Here is a 26346-nt window from a genome sequence, read left to right on the forward strand (position 1 = left end):
GCCGGAGGACCTGGCTGGTTCTTCCTAATGTTAACACGGTCAGTGCCGCCAGAGCAGCCTCTGCCTCTGCGCACCTCCTCCCCGACTGCCTGGCCTCTCCCTGCCCCTGTCCTGTCTCCGCCCTGGTTTGTAGCTTTTGCCAGTGCCCATAGTGTGAATATTCCCGCCGTGGCTGATTTCAGGCTGCCCACGTGACGTCACCAGGTGCAGAGACAGCCCTGCGAGCTGGCAGGAGCCCCCACCGCCTCCCCTGGCCAATGTCCACATCCCTCCAACCCCCGCGGCCCTGGCTCAGGGTGTGACAGGGCCAGCCCTCCAATATGTGACCAGGTGAACTAATCTGAAATCCTGGGGGCAGCTTCAAGCCCGAGCCAACCGGCTCAGATGCCAGGGTCCCAGTCCCAGCTCTGACACTGGCCGCCTGCCTGGGCCTCAGTTTCCCCACCTGGTAGCTGGGGAGCTGCTCTGCCTTTGCCCCTTCTGTCCTGCACCTGATACATCTGTCTGCTCCAGGGCAGTACCGGGGCTGACTCTGACTGTCACCTTTTCCCTGGTATCTGACGTAGGGCTTTGGCAAGTGCTCAACCCTCAGAGAATGGGAAGTGGGGGGTGAAAGCAGATGCAGGGGATGTGGGGACAGGAAGTGGATGGATGGATGGGTGGATGGATGATGGGTGAGCAGATGGGTGGATGGATGGGTGAATGAATAGATGGATGAATAGATGAGTAGATGGGTGGATAGATGAATGGGATGGAGGTGGATGGTTGATGAATGGATGGATGGATGGATGGATGGATGGATGGGTGGGTGGAGGAGATGGATGGATGGTTGCCGGAGTGAGTGGGTTGGTGGGTGAGTAGATGGAAGGAAGACAGGCAAGCCAGGGCTCTGGCCTCCTCATGTAGAGCATAGGCATTTCCGAAGCAGACGTGGCCAGGTAGCAGATGGCAGCCACTGGCCTCTCCCTGGTAGCCAGTCAACCCCAAGTCCTGTCAATTCCCCTGGCCGGGCCTCCTGCCCATCGCTGCAGCCTGGGCCAGATTCAGATTCGCCCCTCCCCCACCTCTCACCTGGACTGGGCTTCAGTTCTCTGACTCATCTCCCGGCTACCAGCAGCTTTGTCCCCCTCACAGTCCACCCACTCAAGTGGTATTTCTGAAATGAGAGTTTCCTGCACGCGTACAACCTGCGCTGGACGCAGTACGTTTGGCGCCTTTGTGTGCCGTATAAGGACCTCTCCTCCACCCGCAGGCCCCTAAGCTCCCTCCATGGTCCTCTGTGCCTTTGCCCTGGCTGGCTCTGCTTCCCGACACACACTCGCCCCGGCCCCAGCCTAAGTCATCTTCCACACCCCCTCCCCGACCTTCATCACATTTACCGCAGCGCCAGCACTGGGGCCCCCAAAGCACTGAGTACCTACTGTGTGCAGAGCCCTTGCCCTGCATCCTTGCTTCTGGTCCTCATGCAGATGTGGAGACTGAGGCTTGCTCATTCAGAGCACCCCAATTTCACACCCTCTTCTCAGCACCTCACCCCACCTCACCCCACGGGAACGTCCGTGTCCTGTTCTGTGCAGATGAGGAAACCCACAGCGGGGCGGCCAGGTGCTCTCAGCCTCAGCCTTATGAGGATTCGAGGGACTTTCTCCTTTAGCGCCATCTTATGCCCATTTTTGATATAGTATGTTCTGCGAGGGCCCTTTCTTCCCTGTGTCTTCAAGAATCATTCCAGTGGGGCGTGCCCGCCTCACAGGCACGGTTTCCTTTAGGGGTGATGAATATTCTGGAACTATACAGAGCTGGTGGATGCACAGCATGGTAAATGCACTAACTTCCTCTGAAGTGTTCGCTTCACAGTGGTTAATTTCACGTTTTGTTGATCGCACTTCAATTTTTTTGAACAGAAAATAATCTAGCTTTTTCTAAAGGTTGGTTTAGTCCAAAGAGCAGGCAGGCAGGACCGGCCCCAGGCAGGCAAGTGAAGGTAAGGGCCGGGTCCCGGGGCGTAGGGAGAGGAAAGGGGCAGCTGTCTTCTGACCTCCAGGGCAGAAGGGCACCTGTCTCAGCCCCCAGGACACTGGCCCAGATGCGGCCACCCGGGCCTGCAGGAAGGCGTGGCCTAGAAGCCCTGCTGCCTTCTCTCCCCGGGAGGTGGGTTACACCGTCTGCAGCCCCAGGATGTCTGTCCACACTCTGGGTGGCTGCCAGCCAGCAAGCAGGGCCTTGCAGATTCCTGTCCAACTCCGCTAATCAAGGTCCAAGTGGAGGCTGCCGCGGTGGCCGGAAGCCTGGCGTGGCAGATGGCGCCATTGTGTCCTTGGTCCCTGGCCTGGAGTTGGCCCTGCGGAGCCCAGGCTGTTTGTGGATGAGCAGGGCTGGAGGATGAGCCAAGGGGGCCCAGGGGGCGGTGGGGAGGTGGGGAGGTGAGCTCTACGGAAGGTGGAGCTTCCGAAGCTGGGTTCCGGCTGGAGATGGGGAGGTTCCTCTGTCCTGTTCCAGAAGTGTGACCTCTTTTCTGCTCACAAATCACCTTTTTTTGCCCAAGCCTCTGGGGACTCTCAGATGGCAAGGTGGGGGTCCCCTGGCAGCACCGCCTGGGGACGTGGCTGGGATTGAGGTCAGGGATCTGAGTCGGGTACCAAGAAAATGTTAGGGTCTTTGGTTTCATCGTTTTGAATCATGATGTCTCCACCCAGGAAACGCACAAATGCTTTACCTCTCCCCTATTCTCTTCTCGTCTGTGTGCTTAGAGCTTCTTTGTCCTGATGGGGACACTGAGGCAGAGAGGCATGTGACCTACTGGAAGTGCCACAGCCATCGGCCCTCCTCCACTGGAAGGACAGTGGGGGTGCCTGTGCGTCCTGCCGGGCACAACGTAGGGGCGGGGGACGCCTGTGTCCTGCCCCAGTGGTTCCTGCCATGGCCTGCACTTCCCGATGGGGAGATCGTGAGGGAATGAGTGGCATTGTCCCAGGAAACCAGGGAGTGGGTCTCTGAACGTGCATGGTGCCAGGCTCTGGGGGCCATTTCTTAAATCTCAGGGTGATGAATGGATGAGGCGATGGGTTGGTGAAGACCCTTGGGAGGGGGACGTGGATACCGAGAAGGGGGGAGCACAGTGGGGACCCAGCACTTCGTCCATCTCTTGTTATAAGTTCATGGAGAAAACATGCATCATATGTGCAGAGATTCTGTTTGATGTAATTGGCACGTGTGGTCAGCTGTATAACGGCACCCAAAGACGTCCGTGTCAAGTCCCCAGCACCTGTGCATGTCACCTTATATGGCAAAAAATGGAGGTCTTTGCAGATGTGGTTAAGAATGTCAAGGTGGGGACATTATCTGGGATTATCCGCAGGGGGCGGGGCTAAATGTCATCACAGGTGGTCCTCATAAGTGGGAGCCAGAGGGGGATGTGACTACAGACAAGGAGGAGACCACGTGATGATAGACAGAGGCTGGAGGGACGTGGCCACAGGCCCAGGGATGCCTGGAACCCCTAGGAGCTGGAAGAGGCAGGAAGGACCCTCCTCTAGGACCCCTGGAGGGAGCCGTCCCAGCCAATGCCTTGGTTTTGGCCCGGTGACAACTGACAGTGAACTTCTTCCTCGAGAACTGTGAGAAGTTTAGCTTCCTCCGTTTGAAGCCAGCCAGTGTGCCGTCACTGGTCGCAGCAGCCCCAGGACACTCACACAGGGTCAACAGGAGGTGACACGTTTTGCAGAAGCAACGGAAAGTGGGTGCTGGTCGGCAGGGGAGGGCAGGCCGCTGCATTAAACAGAGACACTGGGTGGACCCCACTGAGAAGGTGCGGGTGGACCAAAGATGTGGGGAAGGTTGGAGAGAGGGGTGAGGGGAGCAGCGGAAGAGAGACGCCGGGGCCGGGAGCGAAGCTGGTGCCACCACCTCCCAGGGCGAACCCTCTCCTCTGAGTGCCCGCTCGGCCCCCTCCGCTGTTTCACCTCAGACGCGTCACCATCTGTACCTCCGTTTCCTCACCTGTGGGGTGATCCCTGACCCCTAGGCATAGGGACACTACCTGTTCTCTCCTGCCGTTTAGGGCGTGGGCCCCAGGGTACCCAGAAGCCTCCTCCTGGCAGGTAGCTGGGGCCCTTCCGGTCTGGGGAATACAGCAGTGTCACCCTCCTGGACACGCCTCGCTGTGCCCTTGAGGATGTCTTTCTATCTGGTCAGTCCCTAAAACCACTTGCTGGGCCAGATGTACTCCCGAGCCCTCCCCCTGGGGCTCACTCGCACGCTGGCCGATGGCATGGGGCCCCCGTTTCTGTCACAGGGAAAACGCAGCTGCCTCCAACCTGGAGAAAGTCCCCCTCACCCCAGGTGGGTTCCCTGCAGGTTTCAACCTAAACAAGTCTAGATCCCCGTGTGTTCTGGACGTCGGGAGGGGGTTTCTGTTACTGAAACCAAGAGCTCCAACTGATAGACCAAGAAAGGATGGGTTTTCTCTGAAGGGCGTTGGGGGCTCCCTGCCCCCACCCTGGGTCACGGTGTTGGCAGGCTGGGCTCGATCCATTACTTGAACCAAAACGACTGAGCAGGTAGGAAACTGAACGATCTGGGGACCTGGCATGCTCCAAGTTCACTGCTCCGCCCGCGAAAATGGGGTGCATCCACCGCCGCCGGCAAGGCAGTGGGCGCCCAGGGCTGGCGGTGGATCCAGTTTCCCGGAGTAGCTGGGGTGGATGCCCAGCGACGTGCACCTCTCAGCCTTCATGGAGATGATTCCCCAGGGGGCCTGAGTTCCATCTTTATCTCATTAGTTTCTGTGCTGGGAATCTGATGGACTCTTTAACCTTGCAAGCCGAGGTGCCTGCCAGCCCCGGCTGAAATTCATCAGCGTCGCGTGCTGGATTAGAGTTGGGTCTCACAAAGAGTTTACTGCCGAATTCTCCTCCACTGGGGGCCTGGAAACACGGAGGAACATTTCCACGCGTGAGCTGTTCTCGGGTGCTCTCCGGGGTGACCTTACACCACGGAGCAAGGGCCCCTGAGACGCCCGTGTCACCGCCCAGCTCTCTTACCAGTCAGGGCACTTGACAGTCAGAGCCACCAGGAAGTGGCATGTTTGCTGTTTCTGTGGGTAACTGCATGTGATCTAATTACTGACCTGGCTTTGTTTCTCCAACCCCTGGAGAGCGTGGCTTTCAAGGAAAGAATGCGTGAATGTGTCCGCCGCGGTACTGTCTGCCTGCTCCCGTGCCGGTGCCCGTGCCAACCTGCTTCTCCCCCCACCCCAGCATCTCCCCAGGTAGGGCCTGGGACGTGATGCGTCAGCCCCAGATCGGCGAGGTTTAGTGGAAACACCCCCAGCCTGCATGGCAAGCCGGGTCTGTCTCTCCGTCTCTCCACAGGTGGGGAGGGGCGGCTTAGGCGGTGTGGTGGTCCGAGTCGTGGCCCCCCAGAGATGCCACGTCCTGATCTCTGGCACATGTCTATGTCACATGGCCAAGGAGAATTAAGTTTGCATGTGAGACCTTGTCAGCCTGTCAGCTGACCTCAAGATTGGAATGTGATACTGGAGCATCTGGTGGGCCCCGTGTTGGTTGCAGGGTCCTTAGTAGAGGGGGGAAGGAGGGTCAGAAGCAGAGGGAGGGAGGAGATATGACAGAAGAGCAGAGGATGGAGTGACGGAGGAAGGGGCCACGAGCCGAGGGGTGCAGGCGGCCTCTAGAAACGAAAGGGCGAGAAACAGATTCTCCCCTGGGGCGTCCGGGAGGAGCTAGCCCTACCACACCCTGATGTTAGCCCCGTGAGACCTGCGACCTCCAGCAGTGTAAGAGTAAATCTGCGTTGTGGACGCCACCAAGTTTGTGTTAAGTTGTTCCAGAAGCGACAGAAACGAATACAAGTGTTTGTGAGCAGTGAGAACACACCCTGGCACAGGCCGTTCTGATCCCTGTTCTCCATAAGCACATTGCTGCCCAGGACAGGGAGAGAGGGACCCACTCTACAGATGGGGAGACTGAGGCTGCAAGAGTTCCGGCCACTTGCCCAAGGCCAGGAAGGGACTCGGGACCCTGGCTCCTCTCCTAGATGGTTCCCGCCACACCCCCTCCCTTGCTCATAGGCCTCCTTGGGACCCCCGGTCATCCCAGAGACTTGCAGGACAGGAGATGAGGTCTGGGCTCGTGTACCCACTGGGAAAATCCACGGGGCCCCCTGGCTCTGAGGCTGTGCCGGGGCCACCCAGGAGGAAGGTAGGCGTTTGCTGCCGCAGAGGCCCCGGCCAGAGCCCACCTGCATCCGGGAACGAAGGCGCTGGCCGGGAGCACTGTGCACAGGGCAGGGCCGGGCCACGGAGGCTGGACTCACGCAGCACCTGGAGGAAGGCCACCTTGGCCAGTGTGGCATCAGGACGGCGCCCGGCCTGCTCCTCACTTGCCTTCTCAGTGCTGCTCCCCCAGGGAGCCGGCTACCCCTGGTCAGGGTGCTGGCAGTCCCGGGAGCCTCGGAAGACCACGGGGCCCTGAGGGACCCATCCCGGCCCCGGCACCTTGCAGAGGTTTGTGCAGACAGAGCGCGGAGCCGGCGTTTGCCGCTGAGCCCACAGTATCCTCTCTGGGCAGCCTGTGCGGCCACGTCCCTCCACAGGTCACTCCCCGAATGAGTGACCTGGGCTGCCCTGCAGGCGCCCGCACACTGGGCAGCTTAGACCAGCACAGATTTGTCCTCCCGCAGTTCTGGAGGCCAGAGGCTGAGGTCCAGGTGTGAGCAGGGCCTTGCTCCTTCCTGCCTCTTCCAGCTTCTGGGGCCCCAGCTGTCCCTGGGCTTGTGGCCGCGTCGCTCCTGTCTGTTCCTGGTTTTCACATCGCTTTCTCCTCTTCCCTCTCTGTCTGCCCTCTCATGAGGGCACCTCTCACTGGGTTCAGGGCCCCCCAGATTCAGAACAATCTCTCCTCCATCCTTACCTTAATTACTTCGACAAAGACCCTGTTTCCTAATAGGTCGCATTCCGAGTTCAGGGTGGACATGAATTTGGGGGGAACGCTGTCCAGCCACTGTACGTATGTCTTCCCTCGGGCACACAAGCACCCCCAACGAGTGCCCAGGACTGACACCCGCCTGCCGCCACCCTCCATGTACCCCCAGAGGCGGAACTCACACCCTGGGTGGGCCCTGGGGGCTTGGAAATGGATCACCCTGCATGTTGGCACGTGGGCCACCAGGAGCCTGTAGGGCGCTGGGGTGGGTGGCAGGCAGTGGGTGAGGAAAGGTCTGGGCCAGGCCTGGGCTCTGACGGGGGACTCAGGTCACACACAGAAGCCACCTGGTGCCCACTGTGCATGGAGACACCCCAGGCTTTGTGGAGGGCAGGGCCAGCAGGAAGAACAGCACCCTGCCCTCCCCTCCCCAGGCCCCATCCAGGGGGCTCCTCCAGGGACGTGGGGAGAGGAAGGGAGGTCGTTTCAGACTGTTGTCGATCTGGTGGAGGGAAGGGAACAAGCTGACGGCGTGGGGCAGGCGGCTGGAAGAGGCAGGCAGGCGTTGCAGGGAGGTCACCCGGAGGGCAGGCCTGCAGGGGGCGCTGGGGGCCCGTCCTTCCCGACTGCCTCGCTGCTCCAGGGCTAAGGCTCTGGTCCTCACCCGGCTCGGGCACAGTGGCCCTTTGTGTTAGTTGTGGGGAGACTGGGCGTGGGTCCCAGGCCCCCAAGTTCTGCAGGGCCTGGAGGAAGTGGCCCAGGCAGCGCACATCCCAAAGAGGATGCTGAGGGCCGGGGAGGAGCTCTGTGGTCTCCCTCCGCTGGCCAAGGGGACTCTGCAGCCCAGCACCTCCTCTGGATGCCCAGCTCCGCCCCCCGGGCAGCTGTATGACCTTGAGCTTTGGATCAGCTGGGTTGCTTGGGGAGTCCGTGCTATGGTTAGCGGGAAATTGGTCTTGGCTAAGACCAAGGAAACCACTTTTATTTTGCTCTCAGCTCTCTGAACTGAGTCCATTTGAGACAAGGCACTGTCACCAAATCTTCCCTGGAAGATTGAAGGTTGTGCAGATCTTCAGGTCTGTGTCACCAGGGCTCCTGAATCCTCACCGCCAGCAAGCAGCCAGCAAAGGAGCAGGGTCTGGAGGACTCTTTCCCAGCCCAGAACATAACTTGAAGGATTTATCAGGAAGTCTTAGCATCCTGAAATCTGGGCATGGTCCGTATCCTCTAATCTATAACCAACCTCCCCACCCTCCCTCTCCAACCTCTAGATGTGTCCATTAGGAAGCTTTTATTATTTGCAAGTAATAAAAACCCCACTAATGGTGGCTGAGGCCACAATGGTGAGCCTGGAGGAAGGCATGTCCAGGGTTTGTCCCGTGGGTCAGTGGTGTCTCTGTAAGCTTCTTGGCCTTTCCCTCATGGCCACAAGACGGTGGCCACAGCTCCACATATCATGTCCTTAGAGCACATCTTATGCAAGAATATAGGGGAATAAAGTGCCAGGAATCACTCCTCTGATGTCTCTCCCCCCAAGTAAAATATTTCCAAGAGGGCCCAGAGACTCACCCTCAGGCCTCATTGGCCAAAACCATGTCCAGTGACCACCCCTAATTGCAAGGGAGGCTGGGAAAGCAAGGATCTGACTTTTCCAGCCTTGGTAGTAGAAAGCAGGCCGGGGGAAGGAGCTGGGTGTGTGAGAGGGACAAGGCTCCATGCCATGCCTGGAAGTGGTGGCTCTTGGCGGGTTTTGAAAGATGAATAGGACTTCGGTATATAGCGATAGCAAGCCTACAGAGCGTGTTCCAGGCAGAAGTAAAAAGATGAGCACAAGAGCAGCACACCTCTCAGCCAGGAAGACCTTCTCATCTGGCAGATGGCCCATTCGTTGCAACAGGGAGTCGTAAGCGTGCACTTTCAGAACTACACATGGTATTCCAACGCCAAACCTTCACACACAAGGTTTGGCTTCTGCACCGTGTTAGGTGTCGGGCCTCTCTCTGCTTTCGTCTCTGCTCACCGCACTGTGCTCTTCCTTGCTTGCATTCGCTGTGGCACACCATTTCCGGTTCTATTTCGATGTGGAGCAGGATGTACCGGCAGAAGCTTCTTGGGGGACCCCCAGGGGCTCTCTGGAGAGCTCGGATATTGACAGGAAGTCACAGATGCCTTCTCCAGGATGTGCTACTGGAACGGCCCCTCTGCCACCCCGACAAGTCCTTCCCCACCTGGCCAGTGACCCCCAGCTGTTCAGTGTCATGCAGTCCTAGGTCATGGCGCCAGCCCCAGACAGCACGGCTTGGCCTCCAGCTGTGTGTCCTCATGCAAATCACTCAACCTCTCTGTGCCTCAGTTGCTTCATCCAGAGAGTGGAAGTAATAACAGTACCTCCTTCATGGGGTCATTGTGAGGATTCAGTGAATTGAACACAGGAAGCACTTAGAACCATGCCCAGTGACCAAAAGTGCTCAAAGACTGTGCATAATAATTGTAACGCCTACTATTATTACTTCTCCATTATAACCAGTTAAGCCAGAATCCAGACCTCCTCCCACTTTGAGCCAACTAAGCACACAAAAACCCAGACACAGTAAGGGGGGAGGGTGTCTCTTTGTGTTTCAGAAAGGACTCTCCGTATGATCCCCTGAACCTTTCTAGGGCACCTCACAGATGACCCCATTTCTAAAAAGTTTTTTTTTCTTTTCAGAGGAAAAGCTCAGATATATCAAACCTGGCACCTGTGTGTGGTCGTATAAATGTTGCTTGCAAAGGAGGATTCTTAGCTTTTATTATATGTAGGTACATGTGGGTTATCTTGAGGCACTCATATACATGTATTATTTGTGTCAGTTCAAGTGTCTTCAGGACATTTAGAACATATCTTTATAACCCACGGCCCACAGGCGCAATCCGGCCCACCGCTTGTTTTTGTAAATAAAGTTTTATTGGAACATAGCTCCGCCCAGTCATTTACATAGTGTCATGGCTGCCTTTCAGCCACAACTAGCAGAATGAGTAGTTACAACAGGGACTCTGTGTCCCAGAACACCTGAAATGTTTACTCTCCGACCCTTCACAGAAAGAAGGCCAACCCCTGATCTAGCACGTTTGCCAAGCTCCTTTCACAGGGCTCCATCCACCTGGAAGTGTGTCTCCTTCACCCTTTGAGTGACTTTTAGAACTTCCCCTTCAGTGGAGGCAATCTCTCATCTAAGCCTCAGCACTTGGAACAAGAATAAAATGTTCCCGTGGAAGGAGGTTGGTGTTCTGGGGTGGACAGGAGCAGTGGCCGGGCTCTCCCCTCCAGCCGGAGCCTGGCCTGGGGTTCTCATGACCTCTCACCTTAGAGGTCAGAACCATCCTGGGCAGGTGAGCTTGGCAGGGAAACTGTGGGGTCAGGGTGAGCCCTCCATGCCCCTCACCCCACCCAGGTTCCACCTCCTCTCCAAAGCCAGGGTCCCCGAGTGACACCCCTGCTCAGTCTGATTCAGTGGCTTTATAGCTGTGGACAATGCCCACCTCCCCCAGAGGGACTCAGGAACTGGCCTTGCCAGCTGAGCCCAGTGTCTGTCCGCCAGCCCACTCAGCGTGGTCTTTGGGGGCAAACTCGGGACCAACAGATGGGGCGGCCTGGCCTGTTGTTTTGATCACCAAAGGGAGAAAAGTCACGGCATCCCCTTCCTGCACTCCCAGCAAAATGCCAGGAACGTGTCCTGCTCCCCTAGTTTTGGTTTCTTTGGGTGTGTCTGTATTTTGCTTGTTTTCTTTAAAGAACATTCAGTTCAGGGTGGCCAAGGTTGATGAGTTGGCCCTGCCCCTGGCCGAGCCACGTGGCCCTGGGCAAACCCTTCCCCCACCAGCTTCATGGACTCTCATGAGAATGATCCCACCCGCCTGGAGGGTGGGAAGGGTCTTGGGGGAGGTAGTGTGGCAAAGCGGCTTAAACAGGGCTGTGGGCACTGTGCTCCACACTGAAGGCGGCGGAACAGGAGGGCGACCATCTCTTCCTGGTTTGCCTGGGACCAGCCTGGTTTTAAAACTGAAAGCGCCATGTCTCAGGAAACCCCTCGGTCCCGGGTAGCCCAGGACATGGGTCACCCCATCTGCATCACAGACCGTACACAAGAGTCCCGGACTTAGGTTTCATTTGTTGAGTCAGTGAGCATCATTTAAGTACCTACTGGAATGTTCTGACCCCAAGCCCAGAGTGGGTGGGATCCTGTCTAGGGTCCCATTGCCAGCCTTTGCCAGAGCCAGGACTAGAAAGTGGGCCGTCTAGAAGTGAGGTGGGCAGGACCAGGCCCCGACCTGGGGGTACTCGCACGCTGCTGGGAGAATCAGGCTGTAAACAAATCAATCACAATTTCAAATTCAGTAAAAGTGAAAAGAGAGAAATAAAGCAGAGGGCAGGGCAGAGCATCGGGACCATGGAGGTGCGTCTGGGCAGTAAGGAAGGCCCCTCCGCAAAGTGACCTCGGGACGTGACCAGTGACGGGAGTCTGGCTCAGGAGGACCTGGAGCAGCGTTCCAGGGAGAACGCAGGCACCAGAGTGGAGGTGAGCTTGACCTGATCGCGGCAGTGTGGCTGGAACACGGAGAATGAGGAAGAGCACCGGGCAGATCACACAGGGTCTTCGCTGTGGTGGGGAATTTGGATTTTTACCTGATTCTGATGAGCAGCTGTCGGAGTTTTTTTTTTTTTTTTTTTTTTTTTTGCGGTACGCGGGCCTCTTACTGTTGTGGCCTCTCCCGTCGCAGAGCACAGGCTCCGGACGCGCAGGCTCAGCGGCCATGGCTCACGGGCCCAGCCGCTCCGTGGCATGTGGGATCCTCCCGGACCAGGGCACGGACTCGTGTTCCCTGCATCGGTAGGCGGACTCTCAACCACTGCGCCACCACGGAAGCCCTGTCGGAGTATTTTAAGTGAGAAAGATATGATCTGATTTAAAAGGTTTTTATAATAAAGAGTGAATTCAGGGGAGACTTGTCAGGAAGCTTTTGTGGTCCTCACGTGAAAAGATGACGGGGCCTTGGAATACGGGGAGTTCAGGACAGGTGTGCAGATACCGGCTCTGTCTTGGCGCTCCTGCAGATGACACGTACCGACAGGTTGGGAGGGAACAGAGGCTTCAGGAAGACACCTCGGCTTGGTACCAGCACCTGGGCATTCTGCGTCCCACTTGCATGGGTACCAAGGCTCTTTTCCTCTGGCCCTGGAACCTGGAGCATCTTTTCCCTTGTTGCTGAGGGGCCCCGTCCTGCAAGGCTGAGCTCCCTGCTTTTCCGGTGACATGGGACGGCATGTTGCTCATGATGGCAGCACGCAGAGTCTACACAGGCAGAGCCCTGGGGGCTCCTGCCACTTTGAAAGCACAGGGAGATGCCTGGGCATCCCTCCCTCACGGGCCCCCTGCCTCCTGGCTTTCTGACTCACAGGAGTGTCCTGCTCTAAATAAGCTCACGTGAGGGATGTCCAGGCACACCTCACTTTACTGCACTTTGCTTCATTGTGTATTTTTTACAAATTGAAGGTTTGTGGCAACTCTGTGTCCAGCAAGTCTGTTGGCGCCGTTTTTCCAACATCTGCTCACTTGGTGCCTCTGCGTCACATTTTGGTAATTCTCACAACATTTCAAACGTTTTCATTGTTATTATATTTGCTACGGTGATCTGTGATCAATGATCTTTCATGTTACTGTTGCAAAAAGACTACATCTCACTAAAGGTTCAGATGATGGTTAACATTTCTTAGCCATAAAGTATTTTTTTTCTACTTTATTATTTTTATTTTTTTGGCTGTGTTGGGTCTTTGTTGCTGTACGTGGGCTTTCTCTACTGGCAGCGAGCGGGGGCTACTCTTCGCTGCGGTGTGTGGGCTTCTCATTGCGGTGGCTTCTTGTTATGGAGCACGGGCTCTAGGCACGTGGGCTCCGTAGTTGTGGCGCACGGGCTTAGTTGCTTTGCAGCATGTGGGATCTTCCCAGACCGGGGATCAAATCCGTGTCCCCTGCATTGGCAGGTGGATTCTTAACCACTGCGCCACCAGGGAAGCCCAGCCATGAAGTGTTTTTTAATTAACATATGTACATTATTTTTGTAGACATAATGCTTTTACACACTTAATAGACTGCAGTGTAGTGTAAACATCACTTTTATATGCACTGGGAATCCAGAAAACTCGTGTGACTTGCTCCGTTTCCATATTCCCTTTATTTCCGTGATCTGGAACTGAACCCCCAATATCTGCAAGGTCTGCCTGAACCTTTATAAGGAGGGAAGCCTTGGGGGTGCTCTGCTGATATCACCAGGAGATTCTTTTACGTAGGGAGCATGGATAAATATTTCAGTTTACGTTTAACATTTTCAGAATGAATGCATAAGATACATTCTCACTAGCTGATAAAGTCTGCCACCCTCTGCTATATGTCACACCCTGTGCTGTGGACTTCCTTTTTTTTTTTATTGGAGTATAGTTGATTTACAATGTTGTGTTAGTTTCAGGCATACAGCAAAGTGATATAGTTATATATATATATATATATATATATATATATATATATATATATATATTCTTTTTCAAATTCTTTTCCATTATAGGTTATTACAAGATATTGAATGTAGTTCCCTGTGCTATACAGTAGGTCCTTGTTGGTTATCTATTTTATATATAGTAGTGTGTATCTGTTAGTCCCAAACTCCTAGTTTCTTTTTTATTGACCCCATTTCTTATCATTACGATGTTTCAAGGCTGCAGTTGCCATCCATATTTTGACAGCCAAGGTCACAGAGCTGGTTTGGTGAAACCGGGACCCCCCACCCTGGGTCTTTCAGCTTCCTAAGTGGCTGGTTTCCCTTTTCGATCACATTTCCGTTCATCTCCTCGGGGAGTGATGATCACCTCCTGTCACTATTCTGAAAGCATTAAAGCTGTGTCTTTGTCTTCTCCATTCTTGGCAGGTAACACAGCCTGGTTGTGCTTAGGAAATGCTTTGGGGTGATTTATTACAAAGTAATGAGACAATTTAATTTGAATCAAGTTCTTTGCACATTATTGCTTCTATTGGGAAAAACTTGTCATTGTTTATCATGTTAGTGATGGGGGGGATGCCGTGATCATGGTAGGCGGGGCACGTGCGGAATCGCCTGTTGGAGAAACTGCTCCCGTCATAGCGCGTCTCCGCGGATTGGGTGGGTGCGCTCCGTGGGGGCAGCCCGTCATCCTCACCCGTGAGATTGAGATAATGCCGCTTCACGGGCAAGGCCCCCAGGAGCCAGGAGCCGTGTCACCGGTGAATGAATTGGCCACATTCGTCATCTCCCGCGCGTGACACAGAGCAGCCTTGCGCAGTCCGCCTCCCTGAGCACCAAGGTGGCATGGGCTTCCCACCCCCTGGGAATTAGGGCTGCCTCCTGCTCGTAAGGGGTGGGGAGGGCGAGAGGGCAACACCGAGCGTTCCCCTGACGGGGATGCAGGAAGCACGATTCAGGGAGCAGCAGCGTGTGTGGCTGCGAGCTGAGAGGTGCCCCACCGGTAGTGAGTCTTGGCGGCGAGTGACAGATGACTTGGGGAACCCCTCCTGCTCGCTCGTGACCCACCAGCCCCTCCCAAGGACCGGGCCTGGTCCTGCCCTCTGTGGAGCGGCCCTCTGTGCCACTCCGCAGCCAGCGCCGCTGTGGTGAGCTGGGCCACCTGCCCGCGCCTGGCATCTCTGCCCAGCTGGGACACCTGTTGAGGCCCCTGGCATTCCCCTTGGAAGAGCTGACGGGCTCTCTGTGTAGCCTCATCCTTCCTGATTGGCAGAGCCCGGAAATTTCTAGGACAGCCGCTGCCATTCCCAGTCCCTATAGGCCCCTCTTTCTAACAGTGTCCCAGTTCCCACCTCCATCGGGCTCTGTCACCGAAATGCGTTTCCATGGGGAGTGATGCACACGCGGCTTCTCTGGGGCTCCGTTTCCCTGCCCTGGAGAAGGCAAGGTCCCCCCCACAAGTGCTCTGGGAGGAGCTTTCAGAGGTGATACACGTGCCGGCCTCTCCTCCAGGATCTTCCCCGGGTGTCCCCAGGCTGCCCACGTGGCCTCCGCTGCTTTAGAAAGAGCCCCCCTGGGGCCCTGCACCCTGAGTTCCGGCCGCCCCAGCCCAGATCTAATCAGCTGTGTTCATCACGCCCACAGCCCACATTCAATATACCTTCTTACCACACACACAATAGTTCTGAAATGATTTTGGTAATTCTGCCTTTGGACCATTTGCCTGTGAGTAGCTCAGTGCAGGAAGACCCCCAGCGGCTTCTGTGGTTTCTTTGCCTTGAGCCACATACCCACGAAGTGTCTCCAAGTGAGAAAATCTGACTCGCAGGTAGTTTTCACATGCAAGGGTGCGTGATGGATACAAAATTTAGCTAGTAATGAAGTTGACTCCATGTTCAATTTCAGAGACACTTAATTAAACACAGGCTAATTTCCATGTTGTTTGCTGTTTGGATTTTGGAGGCAGTGGATTTTCTTTTCCAGCTTGAAAACATGTTTCTGGGGTCCCCAAAGCTTTGAGGCACTGAGGGCTGGGTTGTAGGGCCCAGTTGCCGAAAGAGCCCTGCTGCCTGCGCCCGGCAGTCCACAGCGCCCCTTCCGCAAAGCTGAAGGGAATCAGCGCGTCTGACCAAGGCACCGCGTCCGGCGTGTGTGCCCCTCCTGCACCCGCGTTTGTGCCTCATCTGACATCCTCTCCTGCCACGGGGCCGGGCCGGCCTGATGACCTGCAGCATCTCTGGCCAGCATCTCGTTCTGGTGCCTGGGAAGAGCTGTTATACCAGCAACAGCAGACCTCCCTGCGTGAGTTGTTGAGCAGGAAACATGGCTGTGGGACAGAGTTTCTGCCACATGCTTAAGTCAGCCTTGGGCTATCCCGGCGTGATTCAGGCCTGGCCGGGAAAAGGCTAGTGGGGAAAGTAGTAGATCAGCTGCTTTCTATCGTTTTGGCCTTCCAGGTGATACTAGGGGGAAGCATGGGCTGTCCTGGGCCTGCCTGAAGCTGCATTCCAGCCTCTCGCCACCCCTGGGCCTTGCTCTTGGTGTGCAGGCGGCCCATACCCACAGCCTGGTGTGATCGGCCCCTCCTGCCTCCCAGGTGGGCCTCAGAACCTTTATTCCCGTGGTTCCACCTCTGTCTGGAATGTTCTCCTCTCCCTCTTTCCCTCTCCATCCTCTCAACCCATTCACTCCTATTCATGCATTGGTCCTCCTCCTACAGGAAGCCCTCCAGCCCCCTTCTAGTTCACACAGCACTATATCCTACACATTTGTGGGATGGTTGGATTCATATTTATCTTCCCACCCGCCAGGTGTATGAGTTTCCTGGTGCTACCGTAACAAATGACCACAGAGTGAGTGGCTGCAAATAGCAGAAACGTATCCTCCCCCAGTTCTGGAGCCAGAAGTCTGAGATCAAGGTGTCGGCAGGGCAGTGCTCCCTCCAGAAGCTCCGGGGGAGGATCTTTCCTTCCCTCTTCCAGCTTCTGGTGCTTGCCAGCAATCTTGGTGCTTCTCGGCTTGTGGCTGCATCCCTCCTGTCTCTGGCTGTCTTCACACACACAGCCTTCTCTCCCCTGAGCCTCTGTCTCAAATCTCCCTCTCTTTTCTCTTCTAAGGACCAAGTCATTGGTTCTAGGGCCCTCACTAAATCCAGGTCGATCTCTTCTTGAGCGCCTTAACTAATCACATCTGCAAAGACTTCATTCCCAAATAAGGTCACCTTCACAGATATGGGGGGTTGGACTTGAACATAATTTTGGGATCCACATTCAACCCACTATCCCTGACATGTCCACAAGGGGCAGACTGGGTCTGGTTTGTTTCCTCCAAAAATGTCGAATATCCATTCCCTCACCTGACATTTCAGGTGAAGTAAGGTATTCAGTAAGGAAGGGCTGCATTAATTTATGAATTAACGTGGTAGCTTAACCATTGGCCCCAGTTGCTTCTAAACTTTAGTTCTAGGCCAAAACCCAATCCCAGTGGAGCAGGGAAGAAATGGAGCTGTTTGACTTGTCAGGGTCACATCCCAGCCGGGATCCTGAGAGCCCGGCTGAGGCCATCTGGTCTACCCCAACAGTCCTTGTGTTCAAAATTAAAATGCCTGCAATGAGCCTTCCCACGTGAGACAGGGCAGACAGAGCCACCCCAGGGCCCCACTTGCTCATATATCTCAGCTGCCCAGGCCCGGCTTCCTGTGGCTTCAGGTTTACAGCTCCTTCAGGATCAGACACCAGTGCCAAGCGAGCTTGTTCAGTGACTGACAAATCCTAAATGCCGACTGTCTTCGCTGGCACCTGCTACCTTCTGGACCCAAGCAAAGTGAAGCCTTCTCTGTAGGCCCATCATGGGGCCACAGCTGAGGCCACTTGAGGCCCGGCCACCTGCGGTCTTGCCAGGCAAGCACCAGGAATGTCTTCAGGCCTGCCCGTGGGGCGGGGACTCTGAGGCCCTCTCTGGCAGCCAACCGATTCCCCACCATGCTCCTGCCTTGCTCCACGTGTATTCAGCACACTCTTTCCCGCCGTGTGCACGGGGCTATCAGGGAGTGAAAAGATGGAAACCTTGCACGGTCTCTACCGTGTGGCTCCCAGGAGACTTACAACACGGGGTTGTGTCTGCCAGTGTTGATGTGGTTCTATATGGATGCCTCCTGATTCCATGGCAGCCCAGCCCCCAGGTAGACAGGCATCTGTGGACATCTCTTGCATTCCCCAAGGCAGCCAAAAGACTGTACTCCGTCTTTGCATGAACCCGATAAAGGTGCCTGCCCCTTCCTTGAGGCCCTTTACTTCCAGCTGAGCCAAAACCACTGCAATAACCATATGGGTCTATGATGGCCATGATATAATGGTATTCTCCGTAGTTGTACTGTGCGCAACCTGAGCAACTGTACTTGGCTGGGCTAAATGCCCACCCCCTTTACCTTCCGCAGCTCCTGTTAGAGGAAACTGCCAAAGGAGGGTACATTTGGGGTACGTTAAAGTGCTCTCCTGCCCTGTTCAGAAAACACATTTGAAGAGAGCACAACTGGATTACATTTTTTTCTCATTAACAAACACAGTTAGAATCTTACCAAGAGTAGATGCTATGCCACGTAGGGAGATTCAGAGAGAAAGGGGCGTGACGTTTGCTCCCAAGGAGCCCACAGGTGATGGTTTTGAAGGTGAGAAGGGCCCCATCAGAGGCTGGGGCAAGGCTGGAGGGAACTCCCGTGGAGAGATTACGTGATGGCCCCTTGTCAGGAGGGCTTGGGTGGACGTGGCCGGCAAAGGGAACGTGGAACAGAAGGCAGTGAGGTACTTACTACGAGGACGTGGGTAAATTATAAGGCCAAGTGGAGGGCATTTCAGGGGAGTGAAACTGAGTAGATGGAGGAGACTTGGCCGTGAGGCTGGGCTGCGATTGAGGTCCAAGGCAGGGGGAAGATGCAAAGCAGGGTGGGCGTGATCACTTTTGGGTTGGGCTGTTTGCATCCCTAGGCCCCGTCCCCAGGGACCAGGTGGTGGTGACTTCTGCGTGCACAGCAGGGGGAGCAGCATGGGGACCATGCAGGTGCCGAGGTCCTGCCCCAGTGAAGTCAGATCTCGCGTGTTGGGGCCACATCTGGAGGGCAGATCTGCTCAGGCGGGACCAGGGTTGGCCTGGGGCGGAGGTTCAGGTGGCCTCTGGTTCTCGGGGCTTTGGCGCATCTCTGGCGGCAGCACACAGAAGCCACATCTTCCGGATGCCGCGGCTGCCATCCTGAGATGGTTTTTAGGTTCATAAAGCAGCCAAAAGAGCCCCCCTGGGAGATTCTCACCTGGGGAAGGACTCGCCCTGAGGTCTGGACTGTGGGATTTCCCATTCTGATCCCACGCGGGTGGTCGGGCCATTCGGACAAAACTGGATGTTTGCTCCTGTTTTAAGGGAATGACTCTTGTGTTGGAGTTTCCCATCACTTCTCAAGGACTGCTACCCAGATTGTAGGTTTCTAACAGCCCGGAACTGCCTTTCCTGCCCTGGGCGGAGCCAGCTGCGTGCAGTAGGCCCTCCACAATGCTGAGCTGCCCTGCCCTCTGGGGACCGTCCCGGAGATCTCTTCACTCGAAACCCTGCGGTCTTCCTTCGGCCACTGCCACCCCTGTTTTGCACGCCTGCGTTCATGCCCATTTTGCTCCATTTCACGTGGCCCCGAGCTGGGTAACCCAAGGAAGAGGTCACTGTCTCCTGGGGGGGTTCGGCACATGGGGATCCTGACGAGGGCACCTTCCCCTGTTGTGAGGGCAGGGGGACTGCCCTCACTTGCTCTCAGAGTCCCTGCAAGGCAGGAATTACTGTTCCCACATTGCAGATAGGGAAACTGAGGCTCTGAGAAGCTAAGCTGGTGAATGCCCAGGTCGGGATTCAAACCCAGGTCTGTGTGTGAATGAAGGTGAGATGGGGTCATGATGGGCAGGGGACTGGGGGCTGTTTAGCTACTGAACTAATGCAGGAGAGAGGAATTCAAGCTGCCTTTCTTCAGATCAGAGACTAAGGAGTCAGGCGTTTCCTCGGTGAGCAGGCTGACGTAGCCACACAGCATAGGGGCAAGACAGGCAGCCATGAGCAAGTCAGGAAGTTCTTCACCAAGTCAGGAACCGATGAGAGGTTTAAGAGGGGACTCAGGAGAGGGGCTGTGCCATTAGCCTGGGAGGGGTCCTTACAGGAGGAGGAGGGCGTTGGCACATGCAAACGATGACCCCGCTCGGGACGGTTGCTGTTCCTAACACGCGCTGCGTACCTGGGCTCAGATGGATTGCTTGGCTGACTCCTCGTGAGGTCCTCAAGGCGTGCTTTGCTATTATTCCCATTCTGCAGAGCGGGACCCTGAGGCTCTGAAGGTCAAAGTGACCTTGGGGCCAGAGCAAAGCCGGGATCTGAGCTGAGCTCTGCGTGACGCTAATGCCTTCCCTCGCCCACCACGGTCAGTAGGGAGGGAGTCAGCCAGTGGCCGGCCAGCCACCCTGCCCCTAGCAAGTTCCCCGGCCTGGGGGACAGCTGGAGGGTCCAGCTGAAGGTGTCGAGGTCGCCTGCCAGGCGGGCGGAGCGGGCCCACCGTGAGGCCACGAGAGGGGAGAGCGGGACAGGGTCACCTTGGAGCTGGGCAGAGGCAGGCGTCGGAGGCCACATGTGTCCCCAGGGGGGCAGGCATCATCCTTCCAGAGTTTCAAGGGGCCGCTGCCATGCAGCAGCAAAAGGCGTGGCTTCAGCAGCCTGGCCCTTGGAGGCCTCTCGCTGGAGGAGCAGGTGGCGGGTTTGCACCTGCCCAGCCAGGGCGCCCTCAGGCTTGAGAAGTTCAGAGGTGGGGAGAAGGGGTGGTGGGGAGAGAGCTGTGTCTGTATTCTGGTTGGGGAAGGCATGGGATGGAAAGGTGGACAGGCCTGGTGGAGGGTCCACTCCCCCCAGAGCCCCGCCCACCCAGCTCCTCCCCTTCCGCTCCTGTGGTTCCTGGGTCCTGGCTCCCCGCCAGGCAGCAGTGAAATTAGTGGCTCCCTGGGGCCCCCTGTACTTGGTAGGCTGAGTGAGTGCCCAGGGACTGAACCCCGGCCCAGGTTCTGAGAACACCCTGGACCGGTCATCCTGGATTGTGTGCTCTGCCTATTGTCAAGGTGTGTTTCCCTCCGAGCTTTCCTGGAAGGCAGGGTCACGCCCACGAGTTCCTTTGTGTGGCACCTCGTGCAGGGCTGGGGGGCTCAGCAGTGGGTCCGGACACCTGTGTGTCCTCCGGCTGCGTCCCCCACCTCTCGGAAGCTGCCCCGGCTCGTCCGTGCTGTGCGATGCTCTCGGCTGCTGCCCCCTCCCGGGCCACTCTACCTGGGTTGCAAGCGGGGGCCACGTGCTTCCTGCAGGTGGCGAATCCCGTGCTGGGCAAAGCTGACCTTCAGTCGTCTGCGACTTCGAGCCCGTCCCACCGTTCGCCGTTTGCATCCCCAGGCCTCCCCCTCCAGGACAGAGGTCTGCGGAATTCTTGGGGGCCCGCCCGCCGGGGCCCTTCCTCCTCACCCTGCCCTCCCACGGCAGCCCCTTAGGACCCTGGAGAAAGCCTCTCCGGGCTGCCTCCTCCCCCTCCCCTGCAGCGGCCCGCCCCGCCCCCTCCGACTTACTTCCGGGGCAGCAGGGAATCCTAGAGGGATGCAGCCCCCGGAAGGTGGGCGGGGTGCCGGGAAGTCCACCTCGGTCCTGCACCCGGTGCCGCGGGCGGTTGATCACGTGGCGACGCGCCCATACTCTGTATGGTGGGAGGCTTTGGCCACCGAAGCAAAGTTGGAGCTTTGGGGTTTCTTTCCTTTAAAAAAAAAAAAAATTCTGTGCCAAGAGGCAGCTGGCGTGGCTTTAGACTGTCTCTCCAAGGGGGAGCCTGCAGCCCCCTTTCTCCCCATCCCCACGGCACGCCACCCCCCAAAGGAGGCCGGGTTATCAGTGGCTTCCGTGTCACTGGAGTGACCTGCCCCCGCCCGCCGGCCGCCCCCTCCGCCAGCCTGCGGTTTCTCCGCTCGGGATGACGCCCGGCCGCCGCCGCCGCCGCCGGTGGCATTGTGGGCTCCGCGGAAGACCGAGGGGGGCCCGCGTTCCCCCGGAGCAGAGGGAGGGGTCGCCGCGTCTCCCGGTGCCTGCGGCTGCAGGGAGCACAAAGAATGTGATGTTTTTTTAAAGCCCTTCGAGAAGAGGAAGAAAAAAAAAAAAAAACCCTGCTGCCTCCTGTCTGCTCCGGCTGATTTCCTTGCGCTGCCCTGGATGCTGCCTCCGGCCCGGGCTCCGTAACGCGCGGCCTCCTCCGTGCCCGCGGGCCACTTACTTTCTCTGCTTTCCGGTGCCCAGAGCCAGCCCGCGCTGCCATCACCATGTATGACTCCTGCCTCCTGCTCGCTCCCGCTCTGCCTCTGCCCGGCCCCCCCCTCCGAGCCCGCCTATCCCGTTAGCCTGCCCCCCAGCTGCCTTCACTCCTCCTGCACCCGGCTTGCTTGCCTCCATGCTGCCTGGATCCCGCGAGCTGGGGTGATTAATTGGCTATGATGATGAACGTCCCCGCTGGAGGATCGGCCACGGTGATGATGACGGGCTACAGTAATGGGCGCTATCCCCGGAATTCTCTCTACAGTGACTGCATCATCGAGGAGAAGACCGTGGTCCTGCAGAAGAAAGACAATGAGGGCTTCGGATTTGTGCTCCGCGGGGCGAAAGGTAAGAGCAGCGGCTCCCAGCCTGGATACATCCACATGTGTGTGTGTGTGTGTGTGTGTGTGTGTGTGCACGCCTGTAGAAAAAATGTTCCCCAGCTCAAAAAGAAGCCCTTTTCCTGGGGGTACTTGGTTGCTAGACAACCATGTTCTTTAACATTCTGCCTGTTAAAACATCGGAGCTTCCTTTAGGAATATTTTTAATTTTCTGTACACAATATTGCTCTCTCTCTCTCTCTCCCCCAGTCCCTCCCTCCCTCCCTCCCCCCACTCTTTTTTTTTTTTTTTTTAATTCCTGGGTTTCATCTATGTTTCATGGTTTAGTTCAGCCTGATTGTGGCTGGCTTCGGAGCTCCTGGTCTCAGACGCCCAGAATTACCCGGTCCCGAGTTTCAGGCACCTCAGAACTGCCCCGTTCTGGGAGTGGGCCCCAGCTCCGAGTGCGGCAGGCGTCCGGGTGCCCGCCTCTAAGGTGACTTTGCAAGATGGTCCCCTCCGCCGTGGCCCAGCCGGCAGCATACATGTCACGTGGCCTGCAGTGAGGGCTCCAGGAACATGTTCCACGGCAGTGCACCCACTGCCAGCCCTGAACTTGGGGTCTTCCCTTCCAGAATAAAACAAAATGGCATCACCTCCCCGTGAGAGGAGACATCTGTGCCCCGCGTGTGTGGGGAAACCGTGTGCAAGTTTGATCTCCGAGCCTCCGTGCCACGCTGGGGGTCCTGCACCTGTGCTGGCCCGGGAGGCCTCCTTCCCCGGTGGCAGCCCCACCTGCTCAAGGCTCGGGCTGCCCTGACAGCAGCTCGTCCAGAGGGAGGGAGAAGAGATACATCTGTCCCCGTGTGTGTCCATGACTGTCTGTGTGATGTCTCCCCTCCCCCGACGGAGGCCGTCTTTCTCTTCCCACCCTCCACCCCCGGCCTCACATGACCACCCAGGAAAGTCCACCTCTTCCCCTAGAGTTTCCCTCTGCAGCTCTGGGGCCCAGAAGCCAAAGCTGGCTCTGCTGGGGAGCAGGGGCCCAGCCCTCCCGTGGACGCTGGCCGCAGAGTGGCCACAGAGAGCCGGGCTCCCAACAGAGGGAATTCATAAGCGGATTCCAAATCTGCAGCCACCCACTGGGTCAGCGTTCTGTTCCGTCCACGCTCCAAGTTGAATTCCCTTGGTTGCGAGTCTACGTAGATGTAAATTTGGCAAGCGGTTCAGTGTGGTGTTTCTGTAGCTCCATGTGGTTATGGGGGGAACTTTTCCATTTATAGAACTGAAAATGTTTAGTCACTGATGCTTTTAAAGAAAATGACAGGCGTGTACATACAGACATGGACAGGGGAGCACGTTATCCTGTGTTTTCAGCGCAGAGGCCAAGAGAGATGTTGGTGGCACCAAAATGCAGTTGGCTCCATCGCTTGAGTTGGTGTTGACCCGTGACCAGGAGTGTCAGCCCCTTCCCAGGGGAGAGCTGGCCTGGGCCACCCACTTCCCACGGAGACACAAGGGCCTGCTTTCTCCCAGGGTCCTGTGGGAGGCCTGGGCTACCAACTTGGAAACATCTCCCAGGCTTGTAATGAGGTATACCTTGTCTTCCCAGCGGATACGCCCATCGAAGAGTTCACACCAACGCCAGCGTTCCCAGCCCTGCAGTACCTGGAGTCCGTGGATGAAGGTGGGGTGGCATGGCAAGCCGGACTGAGGACTGGGGACTTCTTGATTGAGGTAGGGACAACGGTGTTCATATCTTTCTGCTTGGGGAGAGTGCCGACTCTCGTGGGGTTGGGGTCTGTGGTCTTGGCAGCATGGTCATTGGGCCAGATCTGGGGTCATGCATGGAGGCTGCCATGGAACGGGGTTGCTTGGTTATCTCCACCCACGGTGGATGCCATTTTCTGAGGACTGTGCGTTGGGATTGTCTTTGAGACTTTGGCTTTATCTCTTTGGAGGCTTGAAATGTATGTAACTTGGCCGTTGGTCTTGAAGTAGGAGGTAGACAGAAGAGAAAGATGGTTGCCGTGATGTCGGGGACACGCGTGGATGTGTGGTTGTGACTGTATGAATAGACCCAAGAGGAGCCATGGCCCATTCTTGTGTCACGAGGGCAGGCTGGAAACCACTGTACTATGGCTGTTGCTCGCATGAGGTCTGTAGCGTTGGTGGCTGAGAGTCTGTTGATTTTTAAGTCGAAGTAACTGACCGGTTGGATGGATGATGGCCTTCCAACACCAAGGAGCCTGGGCAAGATGGGTGGCTGGAATTGATGGTACAAAAAGGAAACTTTTAAACTCAGGCACTGGGAAAACTAGCTTTTGCTAGTAGGTGAAAGGAGGGAGAGTCCTCTTCACTTAAAAAATCTCACTAGACGTGAGTGCCCGGCTGCTTCAAGCCTCACCCGGAGTCACCATGTTGGTGTGTCTGAGGTACCAAGCTGCCGGCACACTTGAGCTCCCTGCCCTTTGCAGGTTTAGGTGTTACTTTCAAAGGGATGTGTTACTCTTTGGAAATATCAAGAATAAAAGACTATGTTATACCTTGAAACAGTTATTTGTAAGAGGCTTGGTCAGCTCAGATGGCCCCCGCTGGGAGTTCATGTTTCTTGCAAGAGCGTTCCTTAGGGCTAACCCTCAGCCCTGTCTTATCTGCTCTGGAAATCCACCTGTAGGTGGAAAGAATGGGTGCATGGTGTCCAGCTGGGCACTCGGTGCCTCCGCCGTGGGGCTGGCCAGACACTTGTTCGTTCTGGAAAGGAGGAAATCCAGGCCATGGCGAGACGGCCGCTTGAAGCCATTTCTCCCCATGATGCCTCACCTTCCAAGGGTGCTTTTTGAGCTGCAGTTCTGCTCATGATCTCCTGGGTGTTTCTGAAGGCTATTAGAGTGATGGAAATCCGGAAGGAAAGATACTATTAGAGGAGAGAGAGCCAGGTAAAACAGAGAAGGTGCTTTACCTTAGACCAGGCATCGTGCGTCGGTCTCACTTTATGTGCTGAAAGATGTATTTCAATTACTGCTGACCAATCAGAGCCTGGCTCAGATGAAGAATTGCACTCCTTTGGATTCTTGTCCACTGAAACTGTGGGATGCGTATCCAGCATGGTGGAGCCTGAAACCCACTGTGGTTTCATGAGTTAACTTGATTTGTAACCTCATGAAAATGCAGAGAGACTGGGTTGAATCATCTTCTGTAGGTTGCAGTTGTGATGTAAGTCCTCTTCCCGTGTGTGTGTGTGTGTGTGTGTGTGTGTGTGTGTGTGTGTGTGTGTGTGTGTGTATGAGAGAGAGGCAGAGACAGAGAGAGAGACTCCAGTAGGTTGCCATAGCTGTTGCTGGTTCTCGGTTTTAAATAATAGATGAGGGCTGCAGATGCAGGAGCATCCCTGGTTGTTAGGCTCATCACATTGTTTCCTTGACAAACTAGTCAATAAAGGAAGCGTGGGACGGCCGCAGAGTGTTTGCTGGGCCCACCCCTCTCCCAGGAAGCAGAGCTGCGCTCGGTTGGCGGACGTGTCCACAGCGCACACCTGGGCCAGGTAGAGAAGGCATGCCACCTGGTCAGATGGATGGAAGGCTCCATGGAAATTAGGAGCATGAAGAGTTTCTGCCCTTCTGTTTTCGAAGCACCTCCTTTGACATTGCTCTTAACCTCTGCTATGCAAACGTATTTGCCATTTTGGAACAGCTTTTATATTCTGGGTAGCCTCTGAATTCCAGGATTCCAGGAATGACTGGCCCTGAGCTGCCTTAAGGTTATGTTTGTCTTATTATGTCTCAAATGACCTGAAGGAGACGTGGGGCCAAAACAGCCCCAGGCCCTGCAAGGCTGCTCACCACGGGTCCTACTCTAATGGGGAGCACAGTGGGCCGGCCGAGTGGGGGGTGGGTGGGCCCTGGGAACCTTGCTCCTCCCACTTCATTCCACGGCTGCCTCATGGGGCTCAGAAATTCTCCTTTAGGAGCTTGGGTGTAGAAGACTATCTCCATTGAGTTGTTTTCCTAGCTCCCGGATTCCGCCACTGGAATAGTAAAATCATTTATAGCCTTATAGGTGCGTGTTTTTTGCAACGGAAAATTTTTCTATGTTTTTCAGTGAAAAGCTTCAACCTTGGAAGGATTGTTTTAGAGAGACTCACATATATCTTAGGTGGATCTTTGTTTTGACCGGAAGCCATCCTGGAGGCTGGGGTTTCT

General features: G+C 56.1%; 1 protein-coding gene across 8 annotated transcripts in view; it reads left to right on the forward strand.

Moving 5' to 3' along the window:
* The window catches only part of SHANK2 (SH3 and multiple ankyrin repeat domains 2), a 549250-nt gene that overhangs the window by 370779 nt on the left and 152125 nt on the right, over window positions 1–26346 (forward strand). For all 8 annotated transcript variants that reach the window (XM_082629529.1, XM_082629530.1, XM_082629526.1 and 5 more), the window contains 2 exons: window positions 22090–22172; window positions 23757–23881. In XM_082629529.1, the coding sequence (XP_082485655.1) occupies window positions 22090–22172; window positions 23757–23881 (208 nt within the window). The remainder of the gene's footprint in view (window positions 1–22089; window positions 22173–23756; window positions 23882–26346) is intronic.

Source organism: Mesoplodon mirus, assembly GCF_964341445.2.
Source record: "Mesoplodon mirus genome assembly, chromosome: 7".
NCBI classification, from domain to species: Eukaryota; Metazoa; Chordata; class Mammalia; order Artiodactyla; family Ziphiidae; genus Mesoplodon; species Mesoplodon mirus.